Source organism: Paramisgurnus dabryanus, chromosome 7 (assembly GCF_030506205.2).
Source record: "Paramisgurnus dabryanus chromosome 7, PD_genome_1.1, whole genome shotgun sequence".
NCBI lineage: Eukaryota > Metazoa > Chordata > Actinopteri > Cypriniformes > Cobitidae > Paramisgurnus > Paramisgurnus dabryanus.
In genome coordinates this window covers 37,552,700-37,565,588 of record NC_133343.1, presented here as the reverse complement: position 1 = coordinate 37,565,588, position 12,889 = coordinate 37,552,700, and the positions used below count along the sequence as shown (strand labels likewise).

Here is a 12,889-nt window from a genome sequence, read left to right as displayed (position 1 = left end):
TTACCCAAAAATGAAAATAATGTCATTAAGGACTCACCCTCATGTCCTTCCAAACTCGTAAGAGTTCATCTTCGGAACACAGTTTAAGATGTTTTATATTTAGTCCAAGAGCTTGTTGACCCTTCATTGAAAATCTATGTACGGTATACTGTCCATGTCCAGAAATGTAATAAAAAACATCATCAAAGTAGTTACATGTGACATCAGTGGGTCAGTTAGAATGTGTTAAAGCATCGAAAAGAAATTTTGGTTCCAAAATAAGAAAATTACGACTTTATTCAGCATTGTCTTCTCTTCTGACTAAAGTCACGTGACTTCATTAACGTGGATGACGTGTTATCTGGTGCGCCCCAGCTGTTTTTTTTGTTGTTGTTTGTGTGCGCCTGAGCTTCGTTTACAGTCTGAGGGAGATGCACGCTGTAAGTTTGAAAAAAAAAACTTTGCAAACATGTCTGAGGATAACACGTCATCCACGTCACTGCAGTCACGTGACTTTAGTCTCACACATGCGCTTCACAACAGATGCGGAAGAGAAGACAACGCTGAATAAAGTCGTAATTTTTTTTATTTTTGGACTAAAATGTATTTTCGATGCTTCAACACATTCTAACTGACCCACTGATGTCACATGGACTACTTTGGTGATGTTTTTATTACCGACATGGACAGTATACCGTACATAGATTTTCAATGAAGGGACAAACAGCTCTCGGATTAAATATAAAACATCTTAAACTGTGTTCCGAATATGAATGGAGGTCTAACGAGTTTGGAACGACATGAGGGCCAGTCATTAATGACATTATTTTCATTTTTGGGTGAACTATCGCTTTAACAATTGAGCTCCAGGTCCAGGAACAGGTATTCATGTCACAAAAGGGTGAATGTCATGAAGAAATTTGCCGGTCACATTTGACCCTAGAATAAAAATGCAAGATGAATTTTTAATTTAAATTAGGCCTACTGATTTTATATTCACATTACAGAGTGCTTAATTGCCATAGAAATGTCACATCGCAAAAAACCTTGAATTTTAAACAAAACATCTCTATAGCATTTCCTAAGTTTCCTTTAAGATCCCCCTGATAGATAAAGCACTCTGCATCAATTCAGATCTTTCCTTTGAACACCGCGCTTATATTACTTCCATGCTGAACACGACAACTACGTGCCGTGGCAGTTTGCCTTGATCCTCTGGTGAGCAGCATTAAGTGTTTGGCTGGTGGGGGATGATGATGATGAAGCTGCCATGCGTACGCGTGTTGAACAAGCTTTGGGACCGAGCTCCCATAAGCCATTCTACTAAGCGATTAGTGGCTCTGTGCCTGCTGTACAGAACTGAGATGGAGCGATGAGAGCACCTCGAGCACAGACCCGGGGTTCGTTCGCTGTCACTCTCGACTGGGTGGAGAGACATTAAACATTCATCTCTACCTTCTGGAGGGATTCTGCCCCGTTTCTTCCCTGAGGAAATTGCTCTCTAGGGAGGAGATCTCAGCTGCAGAGAAAAATCTAACCGTGACATCTAACTGTTCTCTGTGGATGGGAAATGCAGTGGGAAAACGGGGCAGTTAGGTGATGGTGTGAAAAACAGGTCTTAGATGGTGAAATGGAGCTCAGAGATTTACTCTCTTTTTGTACATCGAAAGCATCAAATAAACCAAAATATGCACACATGTGGAAGCGGATGCAAAGAATATTGTGACTAGTCAGAGCTTTCTGCTCCAATGCAAAACCCTCTAAGTGCATCTAACAAGTTATCTTGTTAATAAGCATTTTTATTAGACCTAATGTCTGAACCTCGTATGTTTAGATTCAGTAATTTCACTTAATTGGTAATGAAAGGGTTATTAGTCATTAATTGAAATGCCTTTTTTCACAACAAATTTTTGTAACAAATTTGACTTTCGCGGCAAAACTCTCTTAAGCACAAACATCTCCACTTCTAAACAGTCTGCAGTCTAGGGTTGTGCCGATAGATGATAGTATCATGTATCGACGATCGTCAGACATATAGCCAATAGCATGCTTTCTTAACGATAGTTGGCGATGGTTATTTTTATTATTAACATCATCGTCGTCATCATAATCATCATAGTTTCACATGGACTCCTTCTAGCACCTGAACTTGTAATGCGCATGATTAAGACTCTTCCTCGCAGATGAGCTTGTAATAAGCGCGGCTCTGACATTTCCTTGCACAAGAGGGGTTGTTAGCACGCAGAGGGTTAAAACCAGCGAGTGTGTCGTTTCCACTCCCTGGCACGCAGGAGCGCCTCAACTTTAATGACGCCCTCGGATTAATAGCACCAGTTTCAACCCTGGAGAACCCACGGGTCAAATTTGGCCAATGTTAATTGCTAAGAGAAGGTTCTTGGGTTCTCCAGGGTTAAGAAGGTTGCGGTCATGACAGTGTTGCCCTTGCTTCTTTTTTGTCCACCAATCAAATGACTTGACATAAATGAGTCAAAAATGAATAAATAAATGCCCTGCCCCCTGAAAATATCCTGTATCTGCAATCTCATAGGCTGACGATAGGACGATTTTAAAATGGGGCATATCGCCCAACACTACTGCAGTCACTCTTCACTGTCCTTTCTAAATAAAGATAAAAGGCTCAAAATGTTGTCAATATCCCAAATATATTTGGTAAACTACCTTTAACTAGGTAAAATAAAAGAATACTTGCACTGTAACATAAGTGCGCCATTATTCATTCAGTTCTTCTTTCATGCACTTAGAGGACTTTGCTGAAAAATCATCATGCTGTTAAACAGATTCTGCCACCAAAGCGGTATTCAAATGGACAGATGTTGGCATTTAGTGGATTTAAAGCTATATAATGATGAACATATAATACGTGCCAAGAGCATTTAGTCATTATCATAATCATCTCATTTTTGATGGAGGTGCAGTTAAGCGGCTTTTGCATCTGAGCTATTCATTTCATTCTGTACAGGGGAGCTATAGCAAACAAATGAATGATAAAAGTAACATCTCAAATATCTTTCATCTCCACCCAGAGAAAGGTTCCCTCTAACCTTTCAACACAGGAAACCAAACCACACAACTGCGCCCATCACTCAGACTTCAAACCAGGTGTAGTGTTTGTGTTTAGCACACATAGGGATCCATCCATCACTGAGGTCTTGTCACATTTGGTTTCATTAGACAACCTAAAAGAGTGATCCCTTCTTTAACAGACTCACTCAACCTTGTGTCCTGGCTTTGCCTTTGAACTGTATAATTACAGGTCACGTTAGTTTGGGGGATATTCTCTATATTGATATACGCATTTAAAGTGTAATTTGATTAGGCTGGCTCATGTAACATTTGTTGTTATGTCGAGGGTGGAGTTTATGACCTATAAAACTCCATTTATCAGGGGGAGATCATTACTTTTGCACGGCATGCATGGTATGAAGGGACTATAGGCTGCCCAATACGTACCCTATTCAAGACAACAACAACAACTTAATATTTATGTCTAGACTAGCCTGCTCTGTTAGACTAATAAGGAGAAATTCAACAGAGCATCGCTTTTTGTTCAGCTCAAATAAAAAACATTTCTTGAATTGTGCCTTTGTGACTCACTTTTGCACGGAAGAAAGTTTCAGTACTGGATTGTACTCCCACACTTAACTGAAAAGACCCAAAAGGATTTGGTGAGCAAAACCATGCTAAAATGAAACAACACATGGCGTGCACTTCAGGATGTGTCATTTTGGATGGCAACTATCAGTGGTTAAATTTGCTGGGGCAGGTGAGAATTAGATCTATAAGAAATATCTTGGGACCACCTTGTAAAAAATAATTGCAAAAATGAAAAAGAAACAAAATCAATTGGAAAACTCGATTTGGTTGAAAAACTGTTTTTGGGTCCACAGTACAATGGGTTCACCAGAAAAGTGCTTCCCCACCATACCTCCATACATTATTTGAGAATCTGTGCTCATATTGCTGTGAAGAATTTCAATGTCACAAAAAAATACATCAGCAAGCTGCCTAATCCTCTTAGCACTAACATCTATATACAAGCAAAGCTGGAGATGTAATGGCTTTATTTTTTTCCTCCAGCGAAAACAGAATCCAGCTTACATCAAGAGGGGCCGTCATTCACGTCAGCTTTCATTGTCTGTTTTACCATCTTCATTAAACAAGCCACTCGGTGGCGTGAAGTGGCCTCAATCTGAACAGCTTCAGTTCCTACTCCGTTATCTGATTAAGTGTGGTCGTTGAATGTCACTGACTGCGGTTATGTGATCTACGCATGAGTCAGCTGAACAGCAGTCTGCTCCGTTCTGCTGAGTGAATGACATGTGATGGAGGGGACGAACGAGGAAGCAAACTGAGAGAGAAACCTCCCTGCGCTGGGTAATGATGTGCTCCATTCCACCTTCCCTCTGAGAGGCTCTCGGCTGAGCGAGCACGTCCCAACAGAGCCGTCCATCAAACTCGCAGCGCAGTTCCCCGCAACCCCCACCTCACCACACATACAACGCGCTTGCTTGCCCGTGCTCATTCACTCTCTTGGCTTTCTTTTTGTCCCTCTCCTGTTGTCTCTCCTCCCTGGTGCATTATGATCTGCCTCCAAAAAAACACAACCTGCAATTTCTTCATCTCCAAATCACTTTCTGGCCAATTTTAGCTCAAGTAAATACAAATTCTGCTCAAATTCAACACTTGTGGTCAACCAAAGGCTCAAAGTTTGAGATCACTTTGAAAATCTGAGAATCAAAATTGAAATCTGGAAATTAAGAAGGATTTTTAAAAGAGATGTGTAAAATTATTAAATCTCTAGAATCAGTGTTATTTCTGCTACAGGTCACTATTCAAACAAGCGCAATCGCAGTTTGTGTTTATTTAATTTGCCATATACTAAAAAAACAGAAATGCATAACAATGGACCACGCTAATGAAATAACTTGGTAAATAACATAAAAATATTCCTTACAATTCAGAAAATTTCTTAGTTAAGGTGGTAGGGTTGGGCGGGAGGCATGGCAATCAAAGGGGCAGGGGGCAGGCGTCATGATGAAAAGTAAAAAGAAAATATTGAAAACACATACTAGATTATTAATGAATAAAATGTTTTTAACAGATACCTCTAACGTGAATAGCTGCGTGATGAAGTGAAACTAAAGGGTTAATAAACACAAACTAAAGCAGATGTTGTAGAACGTCTGGCGAATGATGAGATAGCGCAAACTAGATTGTAAAAACCGATTATTCCCCAACATTAATTACATTATCTTAAAGGAGTGTAACTACTGTAGCATGTAAGTAATGCAAAAACCAGCTAGCAGGTTGCTCAAACAACAAAATCACCAGCTAACTTACTTTAAATTTGCAAGAACTATAGACTAATACAATAACAGGCTTAAATAAACCCAAAACATAAGTCCACTTACAGTTCTCACGGACACGCGATTTATCAACTGGCTATCCTTGATACAGTCAATGTGTGACGGACCATTTCGGTCGTGTGGCACGCATGCGGTGTGAAGGGCGTCCACTCTATTCACCAAAATGTTTTATCAACTGGCTAGTTATTCTCCAGACAGTGATAGTCCGGACCACGTCTTTCATTTCGGCAGTGTGGCGCACATACCAGCTCGCGTTGTGAAGCGTGTCCGTGCTATTCTATTTTTTTTTGGGACGACCTAGTTAAGGCGGTAGGGTTCAATTCATCACACAATTTGAAAACAAACAACGTGTATAACGCTCAAATAAGTCAGTAAACTTTGAAACATGAGCAAAATACCACTGATATAACTTGGTCAAGTATTAGGAGGAGCCAATGGCAATAATCTTAAATAGCTAAATGTTACCACTCAACACCTCTATTTTACTACTCTATATATCTACAAGTCTCTTTCATGTATACCATAACTTCACTATAGTAAGAGATATCTATTGTGCAATTTGCTTAATGTCTTCTGTCTAAGAAGTTTTAAACCCCCAGTTAACACCCCAATGCAGATTAAAAGCTTATGCGTGTGGTTTAGAGTAGGACCATGGATAAATGTGGATAAGCAAAAGTGTGTCTAAATGTGATCGTAAAGGCAGGGGAATCTAACACAGAAATGAACCGTGTTATCACTGCCTGATTATGTAATTCCATTATCCTCAACAATTTGCACTCAAGCAACGGAGATGAAATTTACTGGATTGTAAATCTCTGCTCCATCAATTACGCACAGAAACTAATCCTTGTCAATAAAATGAAGACAACATTATCTTACTTCAAGGGGAACAAGGCCATTAATATCAATTTTCCTGGGAACGATTAATGAACATGTCGACTTTAATCACTATCAAACTCCTCTGACAAAACACTCTTAGTACCTCATTTGCCACTGGATGTACACCTTTGTCATATAAAAACAATTAACTGGTCTGTGTGTCTTCCTTTACACATCACATCTGAAAGACTTTAAAGAGCACCCATTTCATTGCAAAAAACGTTGTTTGGTGTATCTGGTATAATACAATGTGTTTGCGTGGTTTATAGCAAAAAAATTCCACATACCGTACATTTTTTAGCTCCAGATTTCATGCTCTTCCTGATAATGCATGGATTTGAAAAGCTCTGTGTCCCTGATTGGCCGGCTAATCTGTACATAGTGATTGGCCTGAATACCTCTGACGTCAGCTGGAAATGTGACGCTCCCTACCATGTTTGAAAGATTCGGTCAATGCAATGCTAACAGGAGTTAACTGACAGGCTGTAAGGAATTATGATAATGTCGGTCTTGTCTACATGACCCATCCCAGGAAGTAAACAATCCGTCTATTTGTTGTAGTCCAAGAAAAGAGATTTACGTTGGAGAAGATAACTCGCATCATAGTTTACTTTGGGGTATGTACCTTTTTGCATATCATTAACATGTACTAACACACACTTACACACCAAAGGAAATGTAAAAATGTGAATTGGGTAATAGGTGCACTGTATGGGGAAGTCTGTATGCACCTGATTTGATTTAAATTTAGGAATCGCTATCTAATTCCAAAACAACTGTCAATGCATTTTAGTATTTCAGAAAGAGTAAAGCAAATCTACACAGGATTAGGATTTGATGACAAATTCTGGGGTAAAATTCTGCACAAAAGACATAGAAAAGTCTGTGCTGACCTGCAAAAGGAAACTGGTGTAATAACCTTGCATCACTGGCGGCTATGAGGCTTTCATTATGCATGAATGAACAATCTAATTTATTTCATAACATTTGGGGAAATTAAGTCGTCTTGTGCAACTTTGTCGATTTCTGTTTAATGGCAAAGTTTTTCTATACTGAAAAACCTTTTACCAACAGGGAGGAATGCAACTTTGGCTGGGATCTGGCAAGAACCTTCAGGGGAAGTAAAGGTAATGTACACCTATGCTGAAGATCAAGGCAACGCAAAGCCCAAACGGCACTTCTCCCTGATCCGGCACATCAATCAACTTAAGAAAACCCCTAATGGATTCTTCCCTCTAACCTGTAGGTGTCTGATATAGATCTTGTAACACACAAACCACAGAATCTGATACTGAAACAAGATGTTGCATTCTCCTCTCCTTTTCTATGGATTCCTATGTGTTCTATGATGCTTTATAGGCCTATAATTGAAAATCTGTCATATACTTAATCTCATTTCATTCCAAACCCCTGACATGGTCTCTCGGAAACACAAAATAAGTTCATTCAATGAATGACAACATGCCTTAATGATGACATAACTGTACATTTTGGCTTTTCTTTAAGGTCTACAAGGAATTCTGCACAAGGAAATTTGATTTTGATAGGTTTATGGAAAGGACATCATTCTGAAATTTTCCCGCAGGCTTGACCACATTTCATTTGATTACTGTCAAAACATTGAATTCATCATCTTTCTTTTTACTCAAACACAAACTTTCTCTCACACAAGATCATTCAACAGTGATTCAGTATAGATTTTTGCCTACTTGACAGTACAGAGACCCTAGATAACCTACACTGCCATGGAAACACAAGGTGAGCGAGCCTATGCAGTGTGCATCTGCTGTGTGGGAAAAAGAGCAAGAGATATGCCTTCCAGCAAAGCTGTCATCCAACTGCACACAAGGATGCCTCTATTTAACACGCATACATACAATAATTAATTCAACGCATTTGTTCGAACACTTTCGAGCGTCAAATTGCCAAGCCCATGCATAAGTGAACAACCAAACCTTTCTGAGGTCGAATGATGCTCGTAAGACTCAATTAGGCAAAAAGATCTGCCTGCTTCGGTTCTGCTCAATTAACCCCTTTACTTAAAAGTTGCTTTTAATTATCATCTTAATATACTGACACAGTGCGCACCAAGTTCACAAAGAACCACATCACACTACGAGAAAATGATCGATTTTCCTCAATCCACTCAGGTACGCAAAGATCCTGAGGCTGTAAACAGACCTTCATGACACGACAAAAAGAGCTTGCAACACTAATCTGGAGCATCATTACGCAGGGGGATGCTGCATTCTTTGAACTCCAAAGACCAACAAAGATAAAATAATTGGTGAACGGAATGCGTTATCACACCACAAAGACCTATTCATCGAGGCAAAGAGATAAAAGGTGCTACGATGAGAGCATAAACCCCTACACACTTGTAAGAGAGCGTATCATTTCTCTCCAAGCACCCCACGCTGCCTCCCGTGCACCGCTGGAATACATCAAACGTGGACAAGATGGCTAATTAGTCCTCATTACAAAGGGAGCCAGGCTTCTTACATCAGCAAACAATCGCATCCATCAAAGTTTGACAGCGGAGATCAAACAGAGACGGTGCGGCCCTCATCAGCAATATTGTGCGATATGAGCTGGGTTTCTGCCAGAGAGAGAGGAACAAGGCTTTTCTGACGTGCATAGCATCATTTCCTGTCAATACTATGAATGTAATGCGCTCGCATTCTGTAAACAGATCCATGCGATCTGCTTAGTTTAGAGGAAGATAAAATAGATTTGCGCTGCTTCTGCGAATAAGGTTGAAGTCTCGAATCCCAAGGAACACACATACTGAGCTTGAATGCACCGAGTTTGGATAAGTCAAAAATTAAATGCATTGACAATTACAACGCTTAGGAGTGTGTGACTTATCCCGACACCTCTTCTTTTCTCCAAATGTCAGAAAAGCACTGGGTGTAAAAGACCAGATGAAAAGGTTACAGCTTGGGGATTACTGCGTGCGGTGGTATATTAGTCATAGCTGTAGACACCACATCAGTCAGCTGATGAGAAGTGTTGGCGGATCACACATCATAAACACAACGAAGCCCAAAACATACGCAATTTAAGACATACCGCTATGTTTTCTTACAGGAATATGACCGTGATGATATTTCATGCAAACCAAAGCGATTCATTTGAAAACCTTTGTTGATTTAATGACCTTTATGAATAGCCCAGCTAATCACAGCTCTATCTAATTGAATAACGCCAAAATTACAGCAATAAAATCTTTGAATTATTAGACGAACGAGAAAGACTACCTTCACGTCTGGCTTGTTGTGCTTAAGTTAATAGGACTTAAAAGAATGTTAACAGGTGAATAGCATGTTGAGATTTTAACAGTAGCACTGTCAGCATCACTCTTATTGATGTTTGGCTGTGAGAAAATTGTTTCTTTTCTGACCTTTGTACAGTAACAGCCACTTAAAAATGCAAAAACCTGTACAGCACAGATCTGTCTAGGAGTTTTAGGGAGAGGCAAGCAGACACAGCATAGAAAAATCTTATAAACACACCCAGAAATTAAATCCCTTTCATCAGCCCCAACAAATACCAGTCTTAACTTTCAATGAGATCGCTTCATTCAAATCCCACCCAAGATCAGCATGCTGCAGCAGCGTTGCAATGCAAAGTATTAATCTGCATGGAGCTGCAGAGGCAAGCATCTGCAGGCAATGAACTGCGTCTAACATAATGCAAGACAAAGAAATGAAGAGCACAAAGTTTGCCTACCACTGCAATGACTGCCTAGGCTAAATCTAGCGCCAGACAGACGAAACAAATGACATTGCTGAAGACTGCCGTTTCTATGAATCTCAATGAGCAAATCAACAAGTAAAGCATTAAATTCAACTGCATTAGAGATGAGAGCTGAATGACTGTGCTGCAGGTGTCCAGTAATAATAATAATAAATGGCCATACCTGGTAGACGTGCCCTTCCGTACATCACAGATGCTGCATTTGAAAGCTTCTGCACTGTTTTTGAACGTGCACACGCTACAGTCCCAAAAGCCGTCGTCCGCCGTCGGTTTGGCTTGTCGTTTTGGCCTTTGGAAAAAATAAAAAGACCAAATTATTAGGGTCAACTTCCACGTTTCCTACATAACACATTACGCGACTTATATACGCAAACGCAACCGAAGAAAAGCGACTGACACAAAGTGACAGTCAGACAAGACAGCCCGATCAGTGACGCATGAGGTCGGTTTATTAGAACCGGAAAATACTGGAAATACACGCTAACCAGCTAACTAGCCATAGTTATTCTCGACACATAAAACACTTAAAGGGTCTATATTTGCGTCCGCTGGCACGGCAGCTAACGTTAGCCAGCGAGCTAAAGACATCGCCTCGGTGAACGGCGTGAAATTGAACGTCAAACCTGTCCATTTCCAAAACTTCGACCAAAAAGAAAACGAGCCCTAATGTATCATGTGGAAAAACAAATATCTCTTTGTCTGAAAAGGACCGAGCCGTATTTGAGTATTCTGTGAGGAGAAAGCCGCCATAGCTGCGCTCTCGTTTCTAGCTCGAGCCACACAAACTGAGAAAAGAGAAGCACGCTTCGAGAAAAAGCATCTGAATATCCGTATCGCGGACGAAAACAAAGCCAAAATTGCTTCGGAAACTACCGTCCGTTGACGCCTTTCTTACCTGGTCGGGCTCTTTTTGTCGCCCATGGTGGATAGGAGACTCTCGAAAGACCGAAAAGCCTTCGGTAATTAACAATAATTGCGTGTGAAGGTCCGCGTGAGCGCGCGCGCGTGTGTACGGTGGATCCACGCAGAGTGAAACGCTTGCAGGCAGACTCGCCTTCCCCCGACTGACTGACTGACTGACTGACTCTAGGCAGGGCGAAACGACTGCGGACCCCGTGACTCCGCCGCCCAATCACCGTTGTCTTCGGTTTAAAAGTCTCGCTAGAAATAAATGGCACGGATGGAGCAATAGTACCACCACAGACTTTCCGATTGCCAAGCGTAATTAGGGCGCGTGCCCATCGAGGTGAGAGAAAGCGGCGGAGACGCGAGCTGAATGACCGAAATGGGTTCTGTGGGGAGGAAAGACAAGTTCAACTTGGGACACCGCAACATTGAGGCATATATAGGCGTCACTATGTATGTTGTTGACCATTGCCTAAGTTATTATGAGGCTTGTCATCATTTACTCACTTTCAAGTTGTTGCAAACCTGTATAAATGTCTTGGTTCTGCTGAACACAAAAGAAAATGTTTTGAAGAATGTCTGTAATCAAGCAGATCTGGGGCACTATTGACTTTCATTGATAAAAAATACTATAGAAGTGAATGGTGCCCCAGATCTGTTTGGTTATTAACATTCTTCAAAATATTGTTGTGTTTAGCAGAGGTTTGGAACAACTTGATGTTGTACAAATGATAAAAAAAATTATATTCAGTGAACTATCCCATTAAGTTATTCACAGAAAATTTGGACCACTGTCATGTTTTTTTTTTTGTTTTAATATAGGCTACACTTTAACAAATGTGTTAAGAAACTAATTAGTGCTGAAATCAGCGGGGTTCTTATTCAAACACATCTTCATCTTACCTGTTACTCTCAATTTGGCAAAATACAGCATTATTACCATGACAAAGTTGAAAGCATCCCACAAGGTAATGAGCAACAGACTATGATATGAGTCTTTTTTTATCATCATGATTTCAATCTCTCAAGTGGCCAGCTTTCATCTGTAACTCCCATTTATTTTAAAGTGCACAGTGAAAACAAACCCTGGAAGAGGCCCCACATGGCAGAGACAAGGGCCCCTGTGTGGGGGATATGAAATGTGAATCATTAGCCACTCTCAAGGGTTCCCGCCTCCTCTGTGCCCCCTTTTCTCTCCATGGGGAATCTGTGCTCTCGGATCTCCGTTATAACGTCATGACAGGCTCTCATAAGTTTATTACTGGCTGATGTTGATGCATGGAGGCTCTGAAATGATATTCTAAAGCAGATGTTTTCTTACCAAAGCATCAGGAAAGTTCACATGTTGAATGAGTTACAGTTACCAGCATAAGATATCAGCTATCGGCTAAGAATGAATATTCAGTATGAAAAGCCAAAAAGCGAAAATCATGCTACAATTGTAAAGGTCATGTTCACATCTGGGCTTCAAAAACGTCTTACTGACTGCACAAAACACAAAAACATCAGATTCTCAGTTTAGACTAGCATGTCTGAGTAAACTTGGCTGTCACCTATTTTGTAGCAGACTGGTGTCACAGATTTTGAACTATGATAAGTTGTGACGTGGGAGTAGATGAATAAAAAAATGAGCAATCAGAACTGAGACTCAACTAAACAGATTAACAGATTAGACAAAACCAAAAAAAAAAAAGATTTCTCTCTATGATCAATGTGGCTGGTCAGCTTAAAATTGATGACAGCCGGCAGTGTTTGGATACACACATTTTATCAAAGAAAAAGTTTTATGAAAACAAGAACGAAAAGCAAGGCAATTATTTTTCAACCATCACAGTAAGTCTGGAATTCATAGACTTAAATAGATAACAGAATCAATTCTGGTAGCTTCAGTGCTTTGTGATCAATCATAGCCTATGATTGAAAAAAACAAACGAATGATAATTCAACCCAAAAATGATTTGAAGTTGAAGGTCTTAGGG

At 40.3% G+C, this 12,889-nt stretch overlaps 1 protein-coding gene across 2 annotated transcripts in view; it reads right to left on the bottom strand.

The window, feature by feature from the left end:
• Positions 1-11,099, bottom strand: part of rybpb (RING1 and YY1 binding protein b) — a 28,867-nt gene extending 17,768 nt beyond the window's left edge. For both annotated transcript variants that reach the window (XM_065279793.2, XM_065279794.2), the window contains exons 1-2: positions 10,900-11,099; positions 10,168-10,293 (exon numbers count right to left, since the gene is read on the bottom strand). In XM_065279793.2, coding sequence (XP_065135865.2) covers positions 10,168-10,293; positions 10,900-10,925 — 152 coding nt within the window. In that variant the 5' untranslated portion in view covers positions 10,926-11,099. The remainder of the gene's footprint in view (positions 1-10,167; positions 10,294-10,899) is intronic.
• Positions 11,100-12,889: the final 1,790 nt, after the last annotated feature.